Raw genomic sequence first — 27,508 nt, 5'->3', positions numbered from 1 at the left:
GCTGACACATGACATGCTGTTATATAAATGCATGAATTGAGAAAATAGTGATATTTAAATTATTCAAATTAGAAAAGCCTTTTTCCAGTATGAAAATCTATATACGCTAGTACAAGTGGCAAAACACAAACACTGAAATTCATGCCTTACACTCTTCTACAAAATACCATTGTAACTATCACAAATAGCTGCTGTAATGCCACATGGAAGGTAACTGCACCATCATTTAGACAGGTAATCTTTTGATTTCAACAATTAGAACTAGAATCTAAAATGGTTATTTGAAACTACACAAAAGTATAAGGAACACTACCAACATACCAGTTGATTTTCTGAACTTTAAGCATCTACCTGTTCTCTAATTTGTCATTAAATATAGTTTGATGGATAAATTATACTTATGCATAGAGATATACTAACTCTAGTAAGGGTTGTTTAATAAACTCTTCAGCCATTCTGGTACAGAAAGCTCAGTAAAATTTCCCTTCAGTTCCTTGTCTTCAGATGAACCTTTCAAAAATCAAGAAACCAATAAGGTACAAACTCCCATTCCCCAGAATTGGCATCCCTGGGGCATAGCGAGATCATGAGAAGACCATGGGAGAATTACATACGAATTCTGAATTCCCCTAACTCTAATAATCCTTCCAATCTCATTAAGTAAGGAACATTTTAGGGGAAAAAAAAAAAATCACAGTGATTTGTGTCTGAAGCAGTGGCTTGATTAAATATTTCCTTCAGCAACAGTACTGGCTTAATTAGCCCACAACTCTCCTGTTGCTCCCTACAGAATGACTGGCTTAGAGAAATAACCCAGTCAAAAATAAGCTCTAACAGCCACAGCAACAGTAAGGAGTCTACAGTGAACAGGGGGGCAAAATCTGTTAAATTAGTACTGATTAAAGAAGTGTTCCTTATAATTAGCTGATACCTGTGCATAGTAAGAGGTCCGGTCTCTCTTAGGTGTATTATCCAAGCCCATCCAAGAAATCGTGATATATGACCTGAAAAATTAGATTGGACCAAAGCCAGCAGATGCAAGGACTCTTGCCATCCTCTACTGAGAGACCTACATAGAAAGTTACAGATTACTTCTCTTTGCTGTGTGGCTTCCATGAGTATTTTGATCTTTTAATGTTCCCTAGCACAGCATCTACAGCACAAATTGCCCAACAATAAGGGTACTGGGTGTGAAACATAAAAGTCTGAAAGACAGAGTTAGATCTAGGGATCTCACTTTCAGGCCAAATAGCAGTAACCAGCGAAATACCATAAAATACTTCATACTGACTCAATGCTCTAACCCACTGTAGGAAACATAGGCACTGGAGATTATTGTGAAGAAGGTGTTGCTCCTCCTCATATTTTGACTCCCATGAGACTTAGAGTGCAGCTGTATGCCAAGCTGCTCAGGTGGAAGCATTCTGTGTCTAAGAAAAAAACAAACAAACAAACCAAAAAACTGCAGGCATGAAGAGCATTTTTAAGAAGCTGTAAACATAGGCACTTTGAGGTTTAGGCATTTCTGGGGTAGGATTAGATATCTAAAATCTGCTCAACTCAAAAGTATCAGTCTGTCTTGAACCTGTACACTACCACGTTACAAGATATGAATTGGATACACCAGAATCCAGTTATAAAATTTTGACATGCTTAACATTGCTCCCAATAGCAAGTGGTAAATTTTGCTACCGACTTCATGATAGATTGCTTACATTCCACAAGAGGTTTGTTTGCTTGTTTTTTAACTTTTCAATGGGAGTTTTATTAGAATGAATGGAGGTTTCACAATTCTTGTCAACTGTCAGTCTTTGAATTTCCTATTTCGGTTCATGTAGGTATTAATCACCACATACTGTATTAACATGGTTCCTAGACCTTTGTAAACAATCTTGCTGGACAGTCATCCAGTGTTAGGAAGTAGCACTTTACATCTATCAAAGATGAAATGGCCATAACCGTAAAAGAACAAAACCTAAATAAAAAGAAAGGACTTTGAAAAATTGTGTAATTGTGTTTCACAGTCTACGACTAAATCAATTTTAGAAGATAATTTTGAAGGAGCAATCTCTTTTAGCTTCTCATTGCCCATTCTTTCCCTTCTCTGGACCCGAACTATTTCATATTTACACTTACTGACTAATGTATGTAAGTAGAAAATGTTATGCAAAACATACATTTATTTAAAGGATAATATAATAGAAAATCTCACTTGAATTTCCAAATTTGATTTAACCATTCTGACATTAAGCATATGTAAGTCCAAATCTTTCTGCACAAAGACTTGCAAACTGATGTTTACCATATCCTAGTGTAAAGGATTCCAAACACAACTAATCACTACTGAACTAAGAATAAGAGCGAAGATCTAGTTAAACTTGCATGGTTTAGTACTAATAAACTTGAAATAGAAGAGCAGATCTTTTCCCAAAAGATCCATTTAATAATTTGAAGCACTGATATTTGCAAATCAATTTCTTAAAAATATACATCTCATTTTAAAACAACAGCATTGCAAAGCATAAATAAATTTGATTTGAAAGGAAAATCACATTCTCTGCAGAAGTGAACACAAAAATACACCAGCACCTCAGTCGCTACTAGAACTGTCTGAACTATCAGAAGATGAACGTTTTTCCTTTCGTCTCTTCTTTTTCTCCTTTTTATGATGTTTTCCTTTCTTAGACTTATTCTTTTTTTCCTTTTGCCTTTCTTTTTTGTGTGCTTTTTGTTTTTTTGACTTTGGCCTATCCTCTTCAGCTGCACTTGATGAGGAAGATCTAGAAAGAAAAAAACAAAAACAGAGAGATAGAGATTGATATGTAATTAAAAAAGGAAAATGCCACAAGGATAATGTGCGTTTTTTAATTTCAGTATTTATATAACGTCACAAATCGAATTTGGTGTAGAATTTGTAAAGTAGTGTCCACTGGAAAGCTTATGATGTCTCAGTCTGCATGTTCAACTGAATGACAACTTTTCTAATTAAGACTACCGTGCCAGAAAAGCAGTATGTTTATAATACAGTTTAATTAACAATGGAATAGGCAAGTTGTGTGTTTTTCAACCTTCAATAAGAAAAAGACTGAGAGTACAGACCAACAGAAAAGTGGAAGTATGACAGTAACTTAGAGCTTCCAGCTTTTAAAATATCACATGATAAATAACAATACTACAGTAATGCCTTCAGACAAATCTTAATGTGTTTCTCTCATGCAAAAATCCAAGAGAAACAGGTATGACAAATTTGGATGCTCTTGCAGCTGGTAATATTGGTGTCTAACCAGCAGTGATGAGTGATTACATACATATAAGAATTGAGATGACAATAAAAGAAAAGTCACGATAATTATACTCAAGAGCACAGTTTTGTGCTACTGTTTACACGATTAACTATTAATTACTTGCATGTAAAGACTATAGCCAACAGACTGACTCTCTTCTACTGTCTTCATAAGTGTAAGTTAGAGCTACACTATGTGAACAAGGAAGGGGGAAAATGCCAATACTCCAAGTAGGGTTCTGGGTGGTGAGCAGTTGCACTGTGCATCACTCGTTTTGTATACTCTTTTATTAGTACCATTGTTGTTGTAACTTCTCTTTTTGTGTTGTCCCAGTAAATTGTCCTTATCTCAGCCCTTGAGGTTCCATTTTTTAGGTTTGGGTTTTTGGTTTGGTTTTTTTTTGTTTGTTTGTTTTTGGGTTTTTTTCTTTTTTCTTTTTTCTTTTCTCCTTTGATTCTTCTCCCCATCCCACCAGACAGGGGCAGGAGGAGTGAGTGAGTGGCTGCATGGCTGGGCTGAAACCATGACAGGGACCAAGCCCATAATCCTTCTGACTTCTTGTTCTTTTCCCACCACATCTTGCCTAGTGTTGGATAGTCAGACGGACTATTGCTTTCTCAGACCTGCAGACCTCTAGCTTGCTAGAACTTTCTAGACTTCCATGGTCCTAGCTCTGCAGCAGAAAGCCTGCGGCTTTACCATTAGCCAAAGAACAAACAAGTTCTCACTGGAAAACAGGAAGCTTTTCAAACAAAAGATGTACTTGCAAATAAACTTGCATCAAAAGAAGCAATGTTTTCTGAGAAAAAAACCAAACATCAGGAATATTTCTAAAGTTCTGGTTTGAAATTAAAACAGGTGTGTGATAGAGTTACCTTTTCCTTGGTCTCTTTAATCTGTTTTTTTCTTTGCTTTTTCTTTTTTGTTTCTTTTTTTCTTCCTCCTCATTTAGATCTATGGATAAAAAGTTACAGTTTACAAAACACTTGTCTGAATTAAGATCAGCATTATAAGAGTGGCTTCAATAGCAATGTAAAGTTACCACAAAATTCTTGTTAAAAGTTTTTCTTTTCCTTCCTCCAAATTCTGGTCTAGTATAGCAATTTCAGAAATATTTTGCACAGCAACAGAACTTTTTATACAACTTACATTCTAATGACTTTGATCTAACCACTAAGAATGAAGGAAGGCCCATAAAACATAGCAAAAAGTTGTGACTTTTCCAGTATTTTTACATCAGCTTCAGGTTTTCATATCCTGTATTTTAAAAGACTTGCCCAAGTCTGAAAACAGGTTATTTAACTAGAATGTACAAAAAAAGAGAATATTGCCTCAGGCTTACATGAATTATATTCACACATCCTCATTTCACACTTCACAAATAGCTATGGCATAACTAAGATAAATTTGAGTTACTGTCAATACACTGTCTACAAAAATTGGCAGAAGAGTCACCCCTCATCTGGTCATGTTTGTTTCCTGCCCTAACACTGTATAATATTGTATAATACCTTCACATTTCACTTATAAGCAATATTGTTATCACACTGGATGAAATTTCTGACCATAGGCTTTTCTACACCAGTTCAAAAAGTATTTGAATTCTCTCAAAAGCAAATCCACTACATAAATACACATTACAATATCAGCTAACAGGAAAATACTGACTTTACAATTTATCCTTAAAACAGGTAGCTAATTTTGAGCATTTCACCTTACTTCTGTCATACAAATAACTTGCCATAGGGTCTGCATGCTAGTGCAGTTATTCATTTGCTACCACAAATAGAAATTACTGGTCTGTATGTTCTGGAGTGAAATTTGAAAGAATTCAATATGAGTTACAAAAAGCAAATTACTTTTGGGGCAATTAAAAAACATGAACAAGAATGTGCAAACAAGCACTCAGTATTGTTTTAAGAAAACAGTAAAGAATCTAAGTGCAAACACTGCAAAAATCTTGAGAAGATGAGGCCACTTGAAAATGGCAAAATCCTGCCTAGATTATTGACAGTTAAAGATACATATCTCCTTACCTATAGCAGCCACAGTTTGAAAAAGAACATAATAAACAGGGATATTACAAGACCAACTAAAGAGCTGTTTTTCCTGCAGATACCCATCTTCAATCAGTTTAGGGCAGAAAAAAAACCCTTACATTCAGAAGTACATAATAAGTGGGAAAAAGTTTTTCCAAAGAGACTTGTTCCAAGAAAGGACTGTTGCAGTACCAATTCAGCACTCCTGACAAGCAAACTATCCATTTCTTTTGAAGTATTCCAGCAAATTACAGGGTTCTATCTATCCCTTCTCCTTCCTAAATAGCATCTTTAGCAGGAACTGAATGTCAAGTCTGGAATGTGAGAGCAACAGAAGAAAACATGATGTTTCAAGGGGCAGAAGGGAAGAATATTCATTCATTTAAAACATGCTACGGTAGAACAACGTCCCCTTCTTACTTAGGGGAACAGCCTCTTTGGAGTCTCAAATGAACTCGAGTATCTGCTAAATAATCCACCTATTTTCTCTCTGACAAACAGTTGAAGCTCAGACCTTCCAAACAGAGAACAGTACTTCTCCAAATATGAATGTTTAAATTCAATTCACTAGCTGTTTCAGTCAAAACACTACTTAGAAACTGGAGAGAAATTCCGCTGTTGTATTTGTCATTAGTTTTGAGAGTTACTGTCAACTTTAAGATGTTTAAACTACATGCCATAATCAGAAGATTAACTCAGAACATCCATGTCATTTTCTCCTAAGCAGCTTCTTAGTAACAGTCTTATAATCTTTTGTATTTAGGGGCCCTTTTTGAGATGTTCCAAATGGGTACATTACTAATTTCCAATGACAGGAATTAATAATAATAAAAAAAGAAGACATGGCTGTATCAAATCTCTGAAGTCTGAACACATGAAATAAAAGACATATTTTTAAAGCACAGGCTAAAAGAACTAAGAGTAGTTATCAAAAAGGATAAAATGAGAGTTCCAGTACTTCAGAAGACTGTTACCCAATTTGCTCTTTAAGAAAAAAAAAACAAAAAAACCACCTTACTCTTTTTTTCACGCAAAGCTTGCAATCTCTGTAGTTCTTCTTCCTCACTGTCTTCACTGCTAGTGCTGCTAACATCTAAAACAATATCTCTTTGAGGATCTACTCGGAGGAAGTTTCGACATTCAAATGTCAGATGACCAGCTGAACAAAACAAACATTCAGAAAGAAAAATTTTAATTTACCAAAAAATACCAGAAACTAAAGAACATCTATTTTAGTATTACTCAGTTTTGAGAAGTGAAAAAAGGTTAAGCTGCAATCTGTGAACGACAAGGGAGAAGGCTTACTTTGAACAAGCTTCAAAGAATTTTGAGAGGTTGTGCAATGTTATTCTATTTAATAGTGCTTTACAACCTCTCTCTTATTTCTGTTAAAGATTTTGTCCAACCTTTACTTTTTATTTTTTAAGGGTCTGAGATCCTTCCTGAAGAAATTACCTAAAAGCATGCAGTGAAATATTTTAAAAACTACAGCAAGTGTGTTATATTGCTCTTTTTTGTCTCCCTCTAGTGAAACAAAGAATCCTATTTGCTTGTGAGACAATCTTTAACAACCAGTACATAATACTGACTAAACTACTACTTGACTAGTATTTTTAGTTTTCTAAGTTACACCTCAATAATCATGATCAAAGTTAGAAATCTTGTCCTGGATACACCTACTGAAATAAAAAAGAGAAACAAAACAAATTGAAGATATGGTTTGGAAGAAACTAAGCTAAAGACACAGGAATTCAAGTAGCAATTAAAATAAACTTATGTTCTTCGTAACAAAATACCTGTATCTTGAAGACAGAAAATTTAGGAACATAAATATAGGTTGTGTGATTTGACTACAAGTTTCCTTCTCTTCCAGAAAGCTTCTGATACTTACTGCATGTAGAAATGAAGCACTAAATCTATATTGATATCCATGTTCCTTTGGAAGAACAGATACACAAAGCAATTCATTGACAAAATTTGTTGGAGACTAAGTCTACAGTGAAAGAACGAAGCAAGCTTTTTTCCCCTTCAACCCACATAAAGCTAATTAAAAAAATAGATTAAATCACTGTTAAAAGTTCAACACAATTCACTGCAAAACACTGTCCACCCCTCCGCTGTTTTAAAAATAAGAGTTAGTGATTAATAAGATCATATAGATTTTAAATGATTTCTCCTTTAAAAGCAGAGTGGACTTAACTTGGTCTGAATTGCCTGCCTAAGCTTGCAGTGAGACTCAGAAGCAGCACAAATGCTAATCTCAGTAGATAGCAAAACCCATGCTTTCAATTCAAAGTTTCTCAAGTAACTGCATTGCAAATGTAGTATATATGAACACAACAGCATACTTCTTTTTCTTCAGTGAAACCCAAGGGTTTTCAAAAGCAGCAATAGGTATGCAGAGCCAGAAAATGAATAGGAAATAAATAAATAAAATTACGGTAATTTAAACTGACAAATGTCTGGGCAACAAGTGAGCACACCCTTTTTTTGTTTCCCCTCCGCCCCCTCCTCAAAAGGCTGTTCCAACATCATAAATTGAAGAAAACACTGTAATTTCATATTGCTTACTACAGACTTACGGTAGCCGCACTTCTTACATCCTGCTCTGATGTTATCCTTATTTCCACCTGAAAGAGAACATTTCACTATTAGGTGTTCGTAAACAGAACTCTCAAGTTTCTTTTAAATCTGGTTTGATAATGTCAATGCACCAACAGGACTGATTGCTCTTCAGAGTATTAAGTACACTAAGATCTCTTAAAAAAACTTAAAAAAAGGCAAACCAGTGCATTTCTAAGGTCACTCTTCTGTACAGTAATCTATCAGAACAAATTTGGCTAGTATAAACTGCTACAGAACATTTCATTTCATGTAACTTATTGCCAAATCCTCACTTGATTTATTATGACCTTTCCATTATGATTTTAATAATTATTCCACTTCTCTGAAAGCTTATGTATTTGTTTAGTTACAGTATGAACACGGTAATAGCTATGTGACATTCCAGTGATCCATAACTGTGCACTACAAATGTACTTATAAATTCTAACAGTGCACGGATGTTGACAGACATGCACTGGAAACTCTGAAGCAATTTACATTTTAATTACAGGAACTGTCTTAAAAAGACAATTAAAAGCAGATTAAAGAAAAAGATATACCACAAAAGACAGATAGAAGCAATTTCTAAAAAAAAAAAAAAAAAAAAAAAAAAAAAAAAAAAAAAAAAAAAAAAAAAAAAAAAAAAAAAAAAAAAAAAAAACAAAAAAAAAAAAAAAAAAAAAATTTAAAAAAAAAAAAAAAAAAAAAAAAAAAAAAAAAAAAGGCAGCTAAACAAATTCTTAAATTATTCTGAATCCAGGCAACATGGCATCAAATACAAAGAATTAATGGGTGCAAGAAAGCAAACGTGGAGTAAAGTGAAGAGCATAACAGAAAAGTCCACAGATGATATGCAGGAAGGAAGACCAGAACAGTGCAAATTTTAAGTATAGAAAGGGTGTGATTTTCCCATCTGAGCCCACAGTTAATTTGATTTTTTTGATTAGAATTTGATTTACTGAGACAAGTACTGTCTTCAGAAAATTCTACTCAGAATAACAGAGGGAACTAAAGACTCATAAAAGGGAACATCCTGCCCCAGAATGGGCCAAAGGCCGGATGATTGCCAAAGCAGCACAAACTAGGGGAAAGGTAAAGGTGGCAGGGGGAGATCCTGGCCACCGACTCAATTCCTGGCTGGAAGAATTTGCCCCCCCCACCTGCATGCTAATCTACATAGCAAGCGAGGCTAATTTAAATATAACCAGCCAATAGCAGATGAGAGGGTGGCTGCTAACAAACGAATGTAAATTTAGGTGGGTTTTTACCACTCGTGTAACAGAATAAATAACGTTGTAGTTCTTTGGTGTTGTGTGCCAGCTTTGTGGAGTTACCACCTGGCACCCACCTCTGCGCAGACATGAAATAAACAGGTATCTCGGCTTTGTGTGCAAGATTGGCGCATGGCACACCGGATGCCAAATCCCGCTCATGGGACAACACCTGCGGGTGCCATTTGTTGGGATTTCCAATAGCAATACCCAGCAGATGACAAGAACATTGTCACGAAATAGTCCCACCAAACTCCTGAGACTGAAATTTTATTACTATTTTTGGCTTTAAATAATAATGTTAGAAAGAAAGTTTTAGACTAGATGATTAAAAGCAAACAAATCAGTAGAAACTTCCTTTTCTCACCCTCTTCTTCCCCGGTATTAATCCTCAAGAAAATTAACAACCAACACAGCAGCAACCATCACTAAGGACCTCATTAATTCAGTGGAGCACAAGGTTGCAAAAAAAAGCTTCAGGAATCTTTGAATGCAGATGTGAGATGTCTTCCTCAAGACCCCCTTTTAGAATGGGAACAAGCTTGTTACGGTGTTCTCTTTTCTTAAGAGAAGAAGCTTACCAGAGCTCAAGTTTGTTCAGCTGTGCTCCAACCAAACTCCTCATGCCTCAGGATGAAGAAAAAATTAGGAAGCAACGGCTGCAGGTTTGGCTAACACAGATCTAAATACCTTGCAAAGAGCACAAGCGTTTCTGCCTGCCCTGTCTCACCATCGCTCTCAACGGGTCTATTTGAACAATGATCTCGTGGGACACAAACGTTAATCCAGAACAAAAGCTGAGGACGAAAACCGAGCCTGACAACAACCATTCCCTGGATCGAACTTTAAAGAAGGCGGGCGATACTAGCAGACGGTAGGAACCTAGCACTTGGTCATGGCTCTCCGAAACGCTGGGGAGAGGCCCCGCAGGCCTAGGGGGAAGCGACTGCATGGCTGCGCTCATCAACGGCCGGCCTGACACCCCCCCACCCCCCCGGCCATCTCCCTCCCGCTGCCCCCACGCCAGCCGGGTTAAAAACCGGCTGCGCAGACCTGACCGGAGCAGCGTCGCTCCGCCGGCAGCCCCCGCGGCCTCAGCTCGACGCGCCTCTGTGGAAACTCCCACGGCGACGCGCGGTCGCGCGCCCCCCCCGCCGCCACCGAATATTTCCATCAACCCGCTGCCACTTATTTCCCCTTCCCAACATGCCAGCCCTGGGGACAGCCGGCTGTTGCCCCTTCTCTCCCCGCAGACCCGGCCGGGAGCCCCTCACCCGGCAGAGCCATGGCACCTCCCGCCGCCGTCCTCGCCTGCCCGGCCCGGGCCTGCAGCGGCACCTCTCCCCGCCGGAAGGCTTTTCTCGGCGCACTCTCGGACCGTACCACTCACAGTGAGGACGGGGGGCCTCAGTAGCGGGCGGGAGACACGGGGAAGGACTGCAGCTGTCTGGGGAAGCCTCCACGTCTTTCTGAAAAAACTTGCTTCCTCAGCGACTCCCGTAGAGACTCCGACCGGGGACTCATCCCTTCGTCCTTCCTCCTGGCCTGCGCAGCCTCTTCCCCACCTCCCTGGGCTTCATGGTGGCGCCCAAGATGGCGGGACGCTCGGGGCGGTAGGAAGCGGTAGAGAGGAAGGGTAGCTAGAGCATCGAGCCCGGGCGGTTGATCGCCTGCTGGGACGCTCCTTTCCCGACCATGAGCAACATCTACATCCAGGAGCCCCCCACCAACGGCAAGGTGAGGCTCGCCGGGGGCAGGGGCCGCGGTGGGCAGGCCAGGCCGTCGGGTGGAGGGGAGCTGTACTGCGGCGTGGGCGAGGGGGCTGCGCCTGCTGTGGGGGCGGGGGGCTGCTTGCTGAGAGGGGTTGCGCTCCTCGGGGGGGTGTGGGGGTGTGTGTGAGTGCGGGTGTGGAAACTCCGTGTGTTCCGTAGGGGCTTTGTAGGCGCGGAGGGCGCGCGCTGTGCGTGGGGAGCGCGGCTGGGGAGGCCGCGGGGGCATCGGCGTGAGGGGGCTGCGCACTCTGCGGGGGGGTGGGGTGGGGTGTGTGCACTGCGGCTGCTTTTGAACTGGGGAGGTGTGTGGAGAAATGGTATGTTGCAGGCGGCTGGGGGGGACCGGGGAGGAAGATACGCGCTGCGTGTGTGTGGTGGCGGTGGCGGGGGCGGGCTCCGTCGTGTGGTGCTGGTTTGGTTGAAGTCAGTTTGGGGTGATGTAGCCCTTAAAGACGTTACCTGAGTCAAGGCACGACGTGTGCTGCGTGGATACATAACGCAGAGCAGTCCTTGGAGAGTTTAATTTCATTTGCTCTATTCTTGACTATATCTTAGGTTCTAAATTTTATTGTGATCTCTCACTGAATTTAGTGGTATTACTTGTAGGAGTGGTATATGCCTTTGGAGATTTATGGCATAACTTATTTTTATTCTTCCCGTGTTGTTTCATTATGGAAGTGATAAAGGGTATATAAGTTTCTGTCATGTGTCAGGTACCAGATCACTGGCCTTGAAGCCTTATTATACGTATCACTTCAGAACTGTATCTTAAGTTCTAGCAATACTGTCTAGAACTAACAGTAGCTGCCTGGCATGTTTGAATGTCTACTACTGTCACTAATATAATGAATTCAGAAGTATTTTTTTAACTCAGCAATGATATTCTTTGATCAGTGACTAAGTTACAATAAAACTAATGGTGTGTTTAACTATATTTTTATAGGTTTTGCTGAGAACAACAGCAGGAGATATAGATATAGAATTATGGTCAAAAGAAGCACCAAAAGCATGTCGAAATTTCATCCAGCTTTGTATGGAAGGTAATGACTGAATGGGAGAGGAGTTGTTGAAATCATTTCATATGCAATCTTTATGCCATTTTTTGTAAAATAGAGGTCATAACTATGATTTAACTTTAATGTATTAATGAATGTTTTTGTATTTAGAAAATATTAACTCTCAGACAATATTTTTCAAGGTTATGAAGGAACTTGGTGGTAAAAAAGAAATTTTTTTTGTCGTTTTCTCAAATGTAGCAGATGATGTAGTATTACTGAAAAGTTGTATGTTAGAAGTTTGGGAAGGCTTATTTTCAGCAAGTCTCTACTAAGTATAACTACTTCTTTAACGTATTTATGAAATGGCAATGATGCAATATTGGACATCCTCCAGAATTCTCATTTCCATATCACCATCTTTACTACCTTTTCATTTTTTATCATGAGTGCTTCTAATGTTTCATTTGCTGTAGTTTTTTGTTGATGGAAGCTCTGTAACATTCTTCACTGAGGTAGTGGGTACCAGAATGAGAAGCTCCCGATTGAGGAAAACTGTAACAAGAATTTGTGAAGGACCTGGTGCCTTTTTGTGTTTTCTAGCTGCTGCTATTATCCCATTTATGCATTTATAGAGTGGTTAAGAGTTCTTTTAGCCATCCTCTGTTAAGGAAAAATAGACGTCTAGGATTTGTGCCTCCAGCATGGATCCAGGCTGTTCCGTGTTCTTATACCTAATGTGGAGATGTGGATATTTTTTGCAATGGTAAATTGCAATGGTAAATGGTAAAGAAGATATCTTGGGGAGCAAAATGTACCACATATTTCATTCTGTGAAAATGATCAGTTTGGGTACAGTGTAGGTGTTGGAAGGGGTGACACCTGTGTTCCATGCTGGTGAGTGAAAATGATAATCATTTGGTGTATGGAAATGGCTAACGATGTATGTGAGATGTTGGCTGGGACAGTCCAGTAGTTTTAGCTCTCCTTTTCAATTGATGTACGTTGGCAGTATCATTCCAGTGATAAAACTTAAAAGCTGAAAAGAAAATAATTCATCAAAATCATCTTGTTGGGGATGTGCAGTGTCTTTTGCAACAGAAGCATAGGACACCATGTTTCTTTTCATAAATATCATCAACAATACTTTGTAGCTGAGATGCAGTCACACTGAGCTGTAGAGGAGCGAACCCAGTGGAAATAATAGAATCCAATTACAGTACTTGCTTTCTGGAACTTCAGTCTCGACATCTCTGCATATCTAGATAAAAGTTTGATTTTGAGACCACTTACATGTATTTAATATTCTCTCTCTCTCTCTCTCTCTCTCTCTTTTTTTTTTTTTTTTTTTTTTTTTTTAGATTATTACAGTAACACAATATTTCACAGAGTAGTGCCTGGCTTTATAGTGCAGGGAGGTGATCCCACTGGTACTGGATCAGGTGGAGATTCAATCTATGGAGCCCCCTTCAAGGTACATATCTGTATATCTTATGCATTAATTTTGGGTTATTCTTTATCAGTTGTACTTACTACCATGTTAGGTTTTGAGAAAACAAACCTTATATTAGAAATGCAACATTAATACATGTACAGTAATTGCTTTCACATGTTGCTTCAGTATTTTTGAATGTGCCTTTTTGAATTGAGAGTTCTTAAATCTAGCTGTTCTGATATCATGATAAGTGTATAACTTTACTAGCATGAACTTCACAAGGAAAAATAGGGGAGGGGAAGAGTGAAGAGTAGGTGTTGTGTTGATATGTGGCAAAATCGGATGCAGAAATGTACATTGTTTACGCATATTGTATCTCATTTAGCTAAGGTCTCTGAATGTTGTATATGTGTTCATAGGGATTGGTACCTGAGCAGAGAACAAAACAAATATTACCAGTACTATAGTAGCATTGCTGCTTAAGATTAGTGGTATCTCAATGTTACAGTGTTTAGAATTGTGATACTGCCATGGTATTAACATACTCATCGCTTTCACCTTGCTTTGAAAGTAGTCCTATTCTGTCGTCTTGTGGTCCAGAAAATGTTCTTCCTATGAGTTTTTGCAATACTGTTATATTACAACCTGTTGTTGAGCTTCCAATTATTTTACGTGAATTAGGATTTTTCCCCTAAAAACAGGGGTTAACAAGAGTGATAGTTTTACAAGAAATATATGAAACGCAGTTACTTTCAGAAATGCCTTGGATTTTGTTAATATTGAGGGGATAATAAATTCCAACAAAAATAGTGAATAGCAATTGATTATTAGGCAACGATTGGAAAAAGAGAACGTTAATAAGACAGAACTTAGAGTTATTAAATCATGTGTCTTTCTATGGTTGGTTTTTATGTGTTTATGGTTTCTTTTGAAAGAAGATTGTTCACTTGTTTTCATTATTATAGGCACTAAGAAGAAAAAACATTGACTAAAAATAATCTTTTCTGCTGAAAACATAAGGTTTTAAATACAATTGTGGCATTAAGTTTCAAAAGGCTTTGGTTTTATTACTGTCTGAAATTAACAGCGTATTTTCTGTGGGTGCATATTGATATAAATAAGCCATAGCTAAAGAAGTGGAAAAAATAGTTGTATACTTAAATCGTGTTCTTTTCTCTTCTGTCTTGCCAGGATGAGTTCCACTCACGATTGCGATTTAATCGAAGAGGACTTGTTGCTATGGCAAATGCTGGGCCCCATGATAACGGAAGTCAATTTTTCTTTACGTTGGGTCGTGCAGATGAACTTAATAACAAGCACACAATCTTTGGAAAGGTCAGCTACATGGATTAGGGTCCCAGTTTGCGTTTGACAGAAGCTACTATAAGTTTCTTTGTCTTCCAAGGCTGCTTTAGTGTTGTTCGCTACTATGTACATTTAAAATATATTTCAGTGCTTTCTAAGCTGTCTCCATTATCTTTGTTTCCCATGTCCGGTAAAAATGTTTCCATGGGTTGTTCCCATAATTATATACTTTGTTGTTGTTATTATTCTAAATTATATTTTCATGTCACGCTTCCTTTGAATAACCTTACTAATGTTATTATGGCTCTTATTAATCAGTTCATGTAATACTAGTGACATTTTAGAAAATACTGTTTGTAAATTCTTAATACCCAAGAAGCGTCAGGAAAATGAAAAAAGTTAGATGAATTTACCACTCTCATGATTTACTTGAAAGAAAAACCAACTATGTTTTTTATTTCACAGTGTCTTTTATTTTCCTGTTTCACAGCTCACAGTAAGAATTTGACATCTTTCCCTGCATACACTCTCAAAAATGCAGGTTTAGCTATATGTATTCTTCCAACTTTTGCTGTTAAATTTAAAAAAAACAAACCTTTGTGCATTGTACTTGCTGTCTTTTAGAAGTCTTACAGGCTTACACTGTTTCCTGTATCATTTGTATTTTCAAAATTCTTTACATGATAATTGCCTTACATTTTGCGGAATAATTAAATTATAGGCAAGGACTTTCAAACCTTTTTTATAAATTTGACAGGTTACAGGGGATACAATATATAACATGTTGCGCCTGGCTGAAGTAGAAGTAGACAAGGAAGAGAGACCTCTCAGTCCACACAAAATAAGAAGCAGTGAGGTAAGTATGTTCTGCTTTGGAATTTGAAATTTTAAAATTCTTTTCTTCATATTGTTCAGAAGACTGTATTCTAGTGTGAAAACTTGGCATGTCTTTTTATATATTGTTTTAAAGTATTGAATCATTTAATTATAACATAATAATTACTAAAGATGTGTCTAAAATACTACTTTTTTGACAGGTTTTGTTTAATCCTTTTGATGACATTGTTCCAAGACCGAGTAGAAAGCTGAAGAAGGACAAGCCAGAAGAAGAAGCTAAGAAGTCCAAAGTAAAAGGCACAAAGTAAATATATGCAACTTAAGTGGTGGTTAATTTTCTTTCACCTTTAATTTGCAGCTTGGTAATTTTGTATTTCTGCTTTTGAAATACAAGGCTTTACCAAAATGCACACAGGAATGTTCCCTAATCTTAGCAAAATCTACTTCCCTGTTTCTGAAGAGATCATAGAAATCTAGTTGCTCTGACTGAAGTGGTTACTGTGCCTCAGCTGAGCTGTAACTGTTTCATGCATGCTGATAGTTTCTTGCAAAAGAAAGGTAAAAGGTAGCTTAAGCCTTTCCCATGGTCAAGAATGTGCAGTCATTCCTTTGCGACTGGGATGACACTGAAGTGAGTATGTACTAGTTAACTAGGTCATAGCTCAGTTGTTTGAGTTTTTCTGAACATGTCAGCTACCACTTCTCTCCTTCTAAAATACTTCTTAAAAAGCAGGCATTTTGACATGGGAAACTTCGGTTTCTGTGAATGAAATTTGGTAGTCATAAACATGCAATGAGAAGTAATAGGAAATCTAGAGTGTGTGTATGCTGCCAGTTCTGCTGGACAGAAATACAACATGTTGTGACTGACTGATTCCAACATACTGTAAAAAATTAATAAAAAAAAAAATGAAAAAAATTAATGATCATAATTTCTTTTAATTACATTCTATGAATGTATGCATTTGATGCCTTTCTGAGCCATCATATCTTCAAAATTTTGTTTGCTACTTGAGTGTGGCTCTGTTGGGAAAAAAAAACACCCAACTGAAAAATCGCAACTGCTCTGTTTTCAGACCTGTCGGCATTTCACAGTCTGTGAAAGTACTAACTAACAAGGCAGAATTTCTGAAGTTCAGTCTTACTATTTTCTAAGTGATGCTTAGCTATCCTGATTATTTTGTCTCAGGAATAGAATAGAGCATGCTTCTCTAAATATTCGTGGTTTATTGCGAAACAACATGTTGTAGTTGTTTGAAATTGGTACATTTAGCAGGACAAAAAGTTTTTAAAAAAAATCACATGCAGTATGAAAGTAATATGTTTACAGTTTATGGAATGTTAATAAGACAGTATTTAAAGTTTTGCTAGACAATGTGTTTTCTCTCTTAAAGAAATTTTAACCTGCTTTCCTTTGGGGAAGAAGCTGAAGAAGAAGAGGAGGAAGTCAGTAGAGTTAGCCAGGTACTCTACCAAACCATCCCCATTTTCCTTTTCAACTTAAAATCACCTTTTTTGCATGTTTGTGAAAAGCTTTAAAGTTCTTGATCTTGTCCTTATGTTCTGAGCTTTGAACAATAATTCTAGAAATTACTTGTTTTTATGATTCTATTTTAATGTGTTGAAAAAACCAGAGGTTTTTAACTTTTCTAGCTTTGAAGGTGCCTTCAGTTACTGCGCATTTTAGATTTCCATAAACTTAAAGTTTCATATTTCATAGTGTAGATCTATGTCTGCTGTTTAAAATTCATGGAGATGATAAGTACTTTATTCTTCTTCACCTCCTTAATTATAAGAGTGTGATCTGGTGGTAAAAGAGTTGAGGTTTGAAATAGATCAACTTGTTTGTTGCCAGTGCATTCTTAGCTCCATTTTCTTATGTACATCCATTCTGTGTGCAAAATGAAGCAGGGTTATTGTGGGGAAAATAGTGTATCATCATAATTAAATATTGCACTGTTGTGAATTCTCCACATTCATAGAACTAGGGTTGCCTAGGTAGTCGCATTTCCTTACCTGACTTGGCCACTTAAATAAGGTTAGTTTAAAAATTTCTTTATCAAGTTGTCATTCTCATTTCTACTGCTGCCCAAATTACTTCTTTAGAGCCCCAGGCTTTTTTACTTCTTTATACGGTTTGGGTACCTACCTGCTTCAGTTAATGATCACACCACTTGGTGCTGAATCCTATATCACGTCAGTGAAAAAATGGTCCTTAGTCCTCAGGATTTAGTTAACATACAAAAAAACAACAGTAAATAATGAATATTACAGTGAGATGGTATCAGTCAGGATGATAGTAGAGGTCTATCGCAACTGTATTTTTAACTATTTTTCTTTCTTGTTTCATCTCACCAGTCAGACTCACTATACTTGTTTACCTTAACATGCTCATCCACAGTTCTGCTCTTGGTATATGTCTGGCATTTAACTCAGTTGCTTTGATGTTCTTCCCTTTCATGCCAAATACTTGCTTTTCAGTTTAAAATTATCTAAGTAGAACACCTCTTTCATGACAAGCCCAGTTTCAGTGTCGTCATGCTGTCTTCAACTCGGTGTTAAACTCTCATTCTCATATTTGTCCTGACTAAATTCTGGACTAGCTGTAGCTGGGAAAATAACCAACAGTTTATGAAGAATTTCTATTCATTCTTTACAACAGAAAGAAACCTTTTTTTCCAAAATTCACTGCTTGTTTCTAATAGGTCTAGATCAGTATCTCTATAGTTCTGGACATAATTTTACATTGAAGTATGTGAACTTCAACACCAACTTTCATTCTCTGTTTTCAATATGAAAAATTGAAGGACAAAGTTAATAATGGGATTCTTTGACGTCTACAAATTCAGAATCCTCCTGTGAACTTTTTTTAGTTGCTAGATGCAGTAAGTCTTGCTTGTTTCAATGTGAGAAGGGTATACTTTTAAGGACTGAGGTTGAGAGGAAAGTCTGCAAGTAACTGAGGAATCCTCTAATGGATCTGGGAAAAGGGAATATTTTCTATTAATTTTTAGTGCAGAGAGGTTGAGGATAAAATTATCTAAACAATAAATGAAAACACCGTGTATCAGGATGAAATTTTTGTGGTATTTAATGGTTTCATGTTTACATGTGAAAAATAAAAATTCTTGTCTTAGTCACATCATATTAACCAAGTAAGTTCTAAATTTAAGAATGCCTCCCCAGGTCTTTTCTCCATCTTCCCCATTATGAACAATTTTCTACTTTGGACTTGTTCAACCTGCACTACACTTAGTCTAAGTGAGGGAATATATTTTGCGTTTGCTGCAATGCATCACCAGGCTCTAGTTCCTGAGACTGTACAAAGAAGGGCAAGAAGGATAACTGGGGATATGGATCATGGTAACTTTAAAATTAAAAAAAAGGGTGAGAGGGAGGGAGAGATGAGAATGATTATTCCCTGTTTCTTACAATATGGAAGTTGAGACACAAGATAAATGAGCAAATAAATACACAAAGAAAACTATTTTTCCCTCTTGGAATTTAAGTTGTGAACATGATTAAAGTGAGAAGTATAAATCCTTTCAAAAAGAGATTAAACAAGGGATTAGGGCCATTGGTGTCTTTTAAATGTTACAGGTCAAATTGTGTCTTCTGTATCAAGAGAGTCTCTAAATGATTGTATTATAGAGAGTATGAATCTTAGAAAGAAAATTTGTGTGCCCCAGGAGGTTATAGAAGGCAGAGATCACAGGATTAGGGAATTTTATGTCAAGGAATGGCAAGAGCAGAATGGCTGAATGAGGGAAGACGAGTGAGGAGGCAGGAGTGATTCCAGCACAGGCAGTACACTCGCCAACAGGGGCACAATGCCACAGGGTCTGGATACAGCAGGCAGACTTGATTGCTGGTAAAGGGGTCCTGGACACAGTACGCAGTAACCAAGACCAAGGTCCCCATCCAGAGGGTCCAGTCAGGAGGACCAAGAGATGGGACAGGAGACAGAGCTGGAGACAAGTCTACAGTGTGGGTCCAACAGGCCCATCCAGAAGACAGGGTTAGGCACAGGTACACCTCTGACATAGCTCAGGCAGTGAGTGGATTTTCTCAGGCCTGAGCTGAAATGGTGCTCATGGGCAGAGGAGCTCCAGGTAAAACTCCTCAAGGCCACTAAGACTATTAGTGCACTCTGGCACCTGACAGTGGGGCCCTCACTGCTTGTTGATTAAACTGAAGCTTTCAGTGTCCATACTGCTCATTTAATTGTATGTACTTATTCGGAGTAGTTTACAAAGGTGATAAGCACTTGTCTTATGTTTCATCTAACTCTTGAACACATACACACGCACAAATTACTTGTTGAAGGAGGTGATTTTTCATGCTGAATGTGTTAGGGTTTTTTTCTACATAATAAAAAATCGAAGTTGTGTTTGAATGAGTAAGTTTTTATTATGCACACAACTACTGTCTTCCTGAAAGGATTATAAAATGCGGCTGAAATGGAGATATTCAGCTCACAATTACAGACTTTCTGTAACAGATTTTCAGTCTGATTTCAGTCTGAAATTTAAGTGTACTTTTTGGATTAGCATGGGGAATGCTTTCTTACTGCAGTCTTTCTACCTGAAGATCTTACGTGTTCTTAGATTAATTTGATTGCTTGCTTCAGTAGATGATTCCTGCATGCTGTATTGCACGTTGTTAATTTCTTTTTTTCCCTAGTGGTCTAATTGGTGTTGTACTAATTGATAAGTACTGCTTTGTATTTGGTAGTTCTTTTGTGTTGTCATATGCCATTGTTGGGAAGTCAAGTTCTTATATCTTCATACACTTAAGTATATATATGCTAGATTATGTACCCTTATGATGTGCAATGATTGTGATGATTAAGCAATCTCTTTTTTTATTTTTTTGTTTCTCTCTAAGATTAAGTGCATTGCTATTGCAAAACTACTTTTTAAATCCATGAGGTCAGTTTGATGCTCTTCTTTCTGGAACGCCTTCTCTGTTCTTCTGCTATTAAAGGTGTTTATGCTTACTGATTAGGCTAAAGCTAACAACAAACAAATTATCTTTTTCTTACCAATATCCTTTTTCACTGTCTGTTCTCTTAAACACTGAAATTTATAATACCTTTTTTTCTTTCTTTTTTTTTTTTTTACAGAGCATGAAGGGAAAAAGTAAAAGTAGTCATGATCTACTGAAGGATGATCCACATCTAAGCTCAGTTCCTGCTGTCAAAAGGTTGAGATGTGATTTTCTAATTTCCAGGACAGATTTATTTTCAGGATGTTAGACCTGATTAGCATCATGTATACTCATTGTTCGTCTGTTACTCTTTAAGAAATTAAGAATGGTAATGCTGGATAAGACCAAATGTTCCTCTAACCCACTACGCTGTCACCAACATTCGCCACCAGTGGATGCCTAGCAAAGAATAAAAGCAGGGCAAGCATGTTTACCTGAGCAGTCTCTCAGCCTCCATCTACTTTCAGCACAGGGGACTGTCAGAGTTTGATGTGATTCACCTGTGTAGTAATCCTTAATAGAGCTCTTGTCAAAGTACTTATTCAATCTCTTTTAATATTGTTTATATTCACACCCTCCTGTCTGCTGTAGGAAGAAGTACCTCCCCTTTTTGTTCTGAACCTGGCTGCCACTGGCATCATTTGATAAATTCTCTTAACACGGGAAGAGACAGTGAGCAGTCAGTCCCTTTATACCTCTCTTTACTACAATCCCTTCTTAAGCCATCTCTTTTCTAGCCTAAACTTTTAAAGCCTACTCAACTTTTCCTCACAGAGAAGTTGTTCTGTACCTGTGGTTATTCTTGTTGCTTTTCCCAACCCTGGTTCTGTTCTAAAATATATTTTATTTTTTATCCCCCAAATCTAAACAACATATTAAAAATTAGGTGAATCATAAATCTGTAAGCGTGCATAAAGATGATCTCTGTTTTCATCTCTATTTAATACTTAATACCTGATTTGCTTTTTTAACCACTGTTGAGTATTGAGCTGAGACAATTCCATCACAATGTATCAACTCCAAGAATTTGCTTACCATAGAATCATAGAATGGTTTGGGTTGGAAGGGACCTTTAAAGGTCATCTAGTCCAAACCCCCTGTAATGAGCACAAATGTCAGCTAGATCAGGTTGCTGAGAGCCCCGTCCAACCTGACCTTGAGTGTTTCCAGGGATGGGGTATCTACCACCTCTCTGGGCAACCTGTTCCAGTGTTTCACCACCCTCACTGTAAAAAATTTCTTTCTCATATCTAATCTGAATCTACCCTCTTTTAGTTTAAAACCATTACCCCTTGTCCTATTGCTACAGGCCCTACTAAACAGTCTGTCCCCATCCTTCTTATAAGACCCCTTTTAGTACTGAAAGGCCGCAATAAGGTCTCCCTGGAGCCTTCTCTTCTCCAGGCTGAACAACCCCAACGCTCTCAGCCTTTTCTCACAGGAGAGGTGTTCCAGCCCTCTGATCATTTTTGTGGCCCTCCTCTGGACCCGCTTCAGCAGGTCCATGTCCTTCCTGTACTGAGGACTCCAGAGCTGGATGCAGTACTCCAGGTGGGGTCTACAAAGTGGAGTAGAGGGGCAGAATCACCTCCCTTGACCTGCTGGTCACCCTTTTTTTGTTGCAGCCCAGGATACGGTTGGCTTTTTGGACTGCAAGCGCACATTGCCAGCTCATTTCCAGCTTTTCATCCACCAGCACCCCGAAGTCCTTCTACACAGGGCTGCCCTCAATCTCTTCATCCCCCAGCCTGTATTGATAACAGGGGTTGCCCTGACCCAGGTGCAGGACCTTGCACTTGGTCTTGTTGAACCATCTGAGGTTCACATGGGCCCACTTCTCCATCTTGTCCAGGACATTCTGACTCTGGATGTCATTCTGTCCCTCAGGCATGTCTACTGAACCACTCAGCTTGGTGTCATGTGCAAATTTGCAGAGGGTACACTCAATCCCACTGTTTATGTCATTTATAAAGATACTAAACAGCAGTGGTCCCACTACAGAGTTCTGAGAGACACATCATGATTAATGATGGTCAGCTGAGAGCTCCTTGTTCTGTATATAGGACTCTTTCCTCATGTGCATAGCTTTCCTTCATCTGCTTCAGATTGCATGTATCATTTTATTGTCTCATCATTCAGGTCCTTCTGCAATTCTTCAATGTGCTCTTGGCTTTACTATCCTGAGTAACTTAGCAGTATCAAAAAACTCAGTGACCTGGCTCTGTTTTGTTACTGAGCTCACTGAAGAGCTTAAGCCCCAACACAGACTACTGTGGATATACACTAGTGATCTTCCTCCATTGCAAGAAGTGATTGTTTGCTTCTGACTTTTGTTTCCTGTCTTTTAACCATTTATTCATTCCTGCATGGACTTTCCCATCACCCCAGGACTACTTAGTTTCCTTAAAAACCTTTGGTTAGAGATTCTGTGTGACTCCAAATATATCAGAGAGATCATCCATGACCACATGTAGCCCCTTTAAAACACTCCCAGATGTTGGTAAGGCAGTTCCCTTTATAGCCATGTCAAAATCCCAGGTAGGTCATTTTACCTCTTACTGTGGCTTCTACTTGTTCAGGACTGACATCAGAATTAGAGACCTGGATGCATTTTGAATATTTTCTTCAATACTTGTAGATGTGTTTGTTGTAATTATAATCTTCTATTAAGGAGTACTTCCACATGGAGTTTTCTGGATTAATTTTTTAAACTGAATTAATGTTCTTGATTCTGACAAATTTACAGTCTCTTTGATGACCTTGATTACTTATTGATGGCTTAGAGCGCACCTCAAAGCCTTGACTTTGGGAACTCCTTTAATATTCCTTGCTTTGTTTCTCTAACATAACTTCTTTTTTAGATTGTGGGATGTAAAAATTTTCAAGGGTCTTTATTATTAGTTAGTGACAATTAACAATGGATATGTTAGCCTTAGTATAGTCAAATAGATTGATTTTTTTAATGCACTAAACTGTAGCTGTATAACAACTGAAAATTTTTATGTTAATCTTAGTTATCAGTATAGTGCATGTCGAACATGCCTATATAAAGAAGACTTTGCAAAATATACACTATTTGCAATGAAAAGCTAGAAATTGTTTGATATATGAGATCAAAAATGTCCATCTTAAGTGAGTTTTGTTCATTTTTTTTCTTTTAACTGTATACATGTCGCGAGATGGAGTGGTTTGGACTGCCTAAAGAATCACCTTCAAGGGTATTAGCAAAAATGATTTAATAGGAATTTATAAAAGCATGACTTCACAGAATTCGATGACAAGGTTCACTCCATTACTTAACACATGGATGAAACGTATAAAGGAAAATTAAGTTAGAATCAAACTAAGATTATGTATACAGAGACCGAAGACACAATAGGGTAAAAGAGAAACATACAAAGGAAGATCAAGTTAGATTTGATTCCTTGTGATTTGTATAGAGCTCAGGAGTGTAAAAAGGTAGGGGAGACCCTCCTGTTGAGTCACGAGGTTCAGAGAAGACCCCCTTGCTTTCTAAACTCCTGCGGAGTCTAGGTGCAGCTGGATCAACTCCTAGTCCCAGACTTGGGCAACGGTTTATGTCTAGAGGGATTATGAGTATAATAGCAGCCTGAGATTCATTCACAGTTTAATAAAATTCATGGCAGTGACTTATGTATAGGTTAATCTACCTGCTATAGAATATTCAGGTTGGTACACACACACATGCACAAAGACACTAAGAGATATGCATAAGAAACTGAAAGAGGTATACCTGTTAAAAATTTTCCTTGAGTTCAGTGAAAATATTCTTGTCACATGGTTTGGCATCTTTCTCAACAGGCAAAGGGTCGAGCCTCAAGGAGCGAAGGGTATCAGCCCAGGTCCTGTCAGCTTTTGGTGACAGAGCTCTGATTTTGCAAACTGAAGAGTTTGTGAGCTCTGAGAGGTGTCCCACTAAGAGGGAGATGCTAGTCGCAGCCTGCTGTGGTCCAGGAGAGCTCAGAGGGTCTCACCTAGTACTGCTCTTTATAGGTTCGTGAGATGATTGGCTTTAGTCATCAGCAAATTACTGGGATTCCAGTAGCACTGGTACCGTTTCACATGAGCTGCAATTCAGATAAGGAAGGCTTCAAGGCTGTCAGAGAATGACTTAAGATTTAGAGATGGGATGTTCCAAGGCTGTCAGGAGAGGACTGAGATAATGTTCCAAGGCTGTCAGGAAATGACGAATAATGCCTACTCCTGTCCCCAGCCTCTGCCAGGCAACAGGAGTCCTTGGTACAGTCAGTGCAGCTCCCTGCAAGAGTTCCTGGTACGTTCAAGGGATGCTTAACTGCCCAACTCATTACACTTATGCTAAGGCCTAGCGAGACTCCCTGAATTCATAGATGGGCCCAGAGAGGGAAGGAGGTGCACCACCACAATACATTAGTGTTTTGTCTGGATAGTTCAAGATATGGTTAGAATTTATCTATTGTATGAAAGTCTGTGGTTTTATCCTGTGTTTTTAAACATTTCTAATTAGAAAGGATTATGACAGTCAAATGATAGAAAATACTATTAATTGATACTTTTAAGATAAATGTGAGTATGATATAAATGACTAGGTTGACCAAAATTTCAAGTAGCTAACCAAAGAAATTTTTTTTATTTAAGACCTAGGTTTTTTAAACAGTATTTTAAATGTCTTCTGGTACTTCAAAGTAGTTATGATTATTTTTCTTCTTTCAGTGAAGCAGCAAGTGAAGAAAGGGATTTGAGTGAGGTAAGTAACTTTTTTTTACAAATAAGTCTCTGGTTTTTACTGTGTATGAATCAGATTTTCTTAGGGGAGCAAATGCTTCTTTAGAGGTTTTTGAAAACTAGCTCAAGTCAGATTTCCAGAAAAAGGCTGGATGCCCTTTCAGAGCTCTAAGGTTTGGCCATTGTGAACATTCACAGTAGGGTGGAATTACTGCTGCATACTACCTACTGCATTTCATAAAAACTGCTTACCAGATATTTCGGTCAGTAGATTAGGTATATGGGAGGTTACGTACCACAGAGTGACAAACCATTAATAAAAGCGTGGAAATTGCTGCTAAAAATTTAAGTTTGTCATAAATAATGGTATATCTCCAATGTGTGAGGGGAAATCTGTATATGATTGAGAGTCCTGTTGGAAAGATTTATTCAAGGAAACAAAATTCCAGTGAATATTTATCAGTTAAATTGTATTGATGAAGACTGACACCTATGAATGACAGAAAATCCGAATAACCAAGCAATAAATTCAACCAAACATGTATGCTACTTTAATTACAAGGAGATTGTCATACATGGTGCAGAGTAAGGATGCTAGCTGAAGTAAGTCTTTGCCTCCAGCCATAGGTCATGGGGGTACCCCTCTGAGTTGCTGTTGAGACAAGGATGTAATATTTAACTAGGAATGTAATCTCCCATTCCTCAAAGTGAATCCTGAAAAGTACTGTTTTCCATACCTATCTACCATGCACAGGTACTGCATGGTTAGTTGATGCACTGTGGAAGTGAAGGAAAGGCACAATCTATGCCATTCCTGTGCCTAAAAAAAGAAAATTCTGCTTCCACCCTGTTTCTTGTAGTTTTTTCCACAAAGCATAGTATAAGTTCCTGTTCTTGGACTCTTCTCCTTTGTAATTCATGCTGTGCAGAAGCATTTGGGTGTTAAAAAGGTTCTGAGAATGGTATTTAATTAATAATTCTTCAGATGTTCAAATAACCCGTTGTTAAGTGAACTGGATTCAGGGACTATAGAACAGGGACATGTTAGGTATATTTATTTAAATTTTTATTTTTCAGCCTAGTTAATATGAATGCTGTTATAATAATGTAATGAAGTAGGAAATCGGAAGGCTTTTTTTCCTCCTTCAGGTGGTCTCCTTAGATTTCATTTCATGGAAAGATCTTACCTAGAATCTAGCATTTCAGGAAGTTACCTGGGCCTTGTAAAGTGGTACTAGTATTTTATCATCTCTCTTGGATTTATTTCAGTTAACGCATCACAGGATCACTTTCGCATTTACACGGCTGCAACACGTCAGTAGTTTTATAGCCATCCTATGAGCAAGTAATTCTTCCAAATCTCCCTACCTCCCCCAAATAACAAGTCCCTAGCGTGTGAGAGAAACTCTTGTTATTATTCCCTGAGTGTCTGATGTTGCTGTTCATGCTATTAAATATCATCTTGTTTCTCTTACTGCAGTTCTCAAGGTCATAGATTTCATGCTTTGAGAGTCATCCTTTGTATTAACAATACCTCATCGCTATTTGTTAAACGCCTTTTTGTGCCTAAGTCACTAATGAAAACATTATATGAAATGTGTTCACAAGACTGAAAATTTTTTTTCCCACCAGTGACATTTCTCCATTTCCCCTTTCTGCATAACTTCTTTTTCTCTCCCTATTTTTCAGTTAGTTACTGAACAGTTTCGTGTAGTACTATGGATAGATAGACCTTGATATCCACCACCCAATTCAATAATCTTCCCAGATGGCTAAATCGTATTACATACAGTAGCCATTAGTCATTCTGACACAAAATTTTTCATTACATTTTTATTTTCAGAGCAAAGAGAAGAATAGAGCAATTCCACCCAGCTAACAACAAAAACTAGTATAGCTTCCAGGCAGGCATTTTTGCATTTCTGTGTCACTAGGGGAACACCATCATCCAACTGAGCATCTGCTTCCCTCCTGAGTTGTCATGTAGCCTGCTCTGGGTGGAAATGTGTTAAATCTTTTAATTGGTAATGAGACTTTAGAAAAACAAGAGTTTAAAAGATACGAGGTCAGATGGTGTTAATGAAACAGGAGGGACTGAAGGAGAAGACTGGGCAGGAGAAAAGAGTAGAGTTGCAGGAGGGAAGGGGTTGAGGAGGAAGGTTATATCCTATTTTGTCAGTGTTTTTCTAGAAGAAAACTGGTGAAATCCTGTGCAGAGTGAAGGGAATGGAAGGTTTGGGAAGTAGAGGATT

The 27,508-nt window shown here is 38.0% G+C and overlaps 2 protein-coding genes across 2 annotated transcripts in view; one reads left to right on the top strand and one right to left on the bottom strand.

Annotated features, from left to right (window-relative positions):
• Nucleotides 1-947: 947 nt before the first annotated feature.
• On the bottom strand, nucleotides 948-10,548 carry SREK1IP1 (SREK1-interacting protein 1). Its single transcript, XM_010580533.1, has 6 exons — nucleotides 10,473-10,548; nucleotides 7,906-7,953; nucleotides 6,342-6,482; nucleotides 4,160-4,238; nucleotides 2,590-2,780; nucleotides 948-1,430 (listed from the first exon to the last, which is right to left on the bottom strand). The coding sequence occupies exons 1-5, from the start codon at nucleotides 10,483-10,485 to the stop codon at nucleotides 2,591-2,593; spliced, it is 471 nt and encodes a 156-aa protein (XP_010578835.1). The 5' UTR covers nucleotides 10,486-10,548; the 3' UTR covers nucleotides 948-1,430; nucleotide 2,590.
• Nucleotides 10,549-10,782: 234 nt separating this feature from the next.
• The window catches only part of CWC27 (CWC27 spliceosome-associated protein homolog (S. cerevisiae)), a 118,547-nt gene continuing 101,821 nt past the window's right edge, over nucleotides 10,783-27,508 (top strand). Inside the window, exons 1-9 of the mRNA XM_010580534.1 lie at nucleotides 10,783-10,935; nucleotides 11,914-12,010; nucleotides 13,327-13,439; nucleotides 14,592-14,735; nucleotides 15,463-15,561; nucleotides 15,743-15,846; nucleotides 16,937-17,006; nucleotides 20,668-20,747; nucleotides 25,245-25,278. Of these exons, the coding sequence (XP_010578836.1) occupies nucleotides 10,894-10,935; nucleotides 11,914-12,010; nucleotides 13,327-13,439; nucleotides 14,592-14,735; nucleotides 15,463-15,561; nucleotides 15,743-15,846; nucleotides 16,937-17,006; nucleotides 20,668-20,747; nucleotides 25,245-25,278 (783 nt within the window). The 5' untranslated portion in view covers nucleotides 10,783-10,893. The remainder of the gene's footprint in view (nucleotides 10,936-11,913; nucleotides 12,011-13,326; nucleotides 13,440-14,591; nucleotides 14,736-15,462; nucleotides 15,562-15,742; nucleotides 15,847-16,936; nucleotides 17,007-20,667; nucleotides 20,748-25,244; nucleotides 25,279-27,508) is intronic.

Source organism: Haliaeetus leucocephalus, unplaced genomic scaffold (assembly GCF_000737465.1).
Source record: "Haliaeetus leucocephalus isolate CR32 unplaced genomic scaffold, Haliaeetus_leucocephalus-4.0 Scaffold722, whole genome shotgun sequence".
In the NCBI taxonomy this organism is placed as follows: Eukaryota; Metazoa; Chordata; class Aves; order Accipitriformes; family Accipitridae; genus Haliaeetus; species Haliaeetus leucocephalus.
The sequence above is the reverse complement of the archived record's forward strand: the minus strand, read 5'-3'. Positions and strand labels throughout refer to the sequence as shown.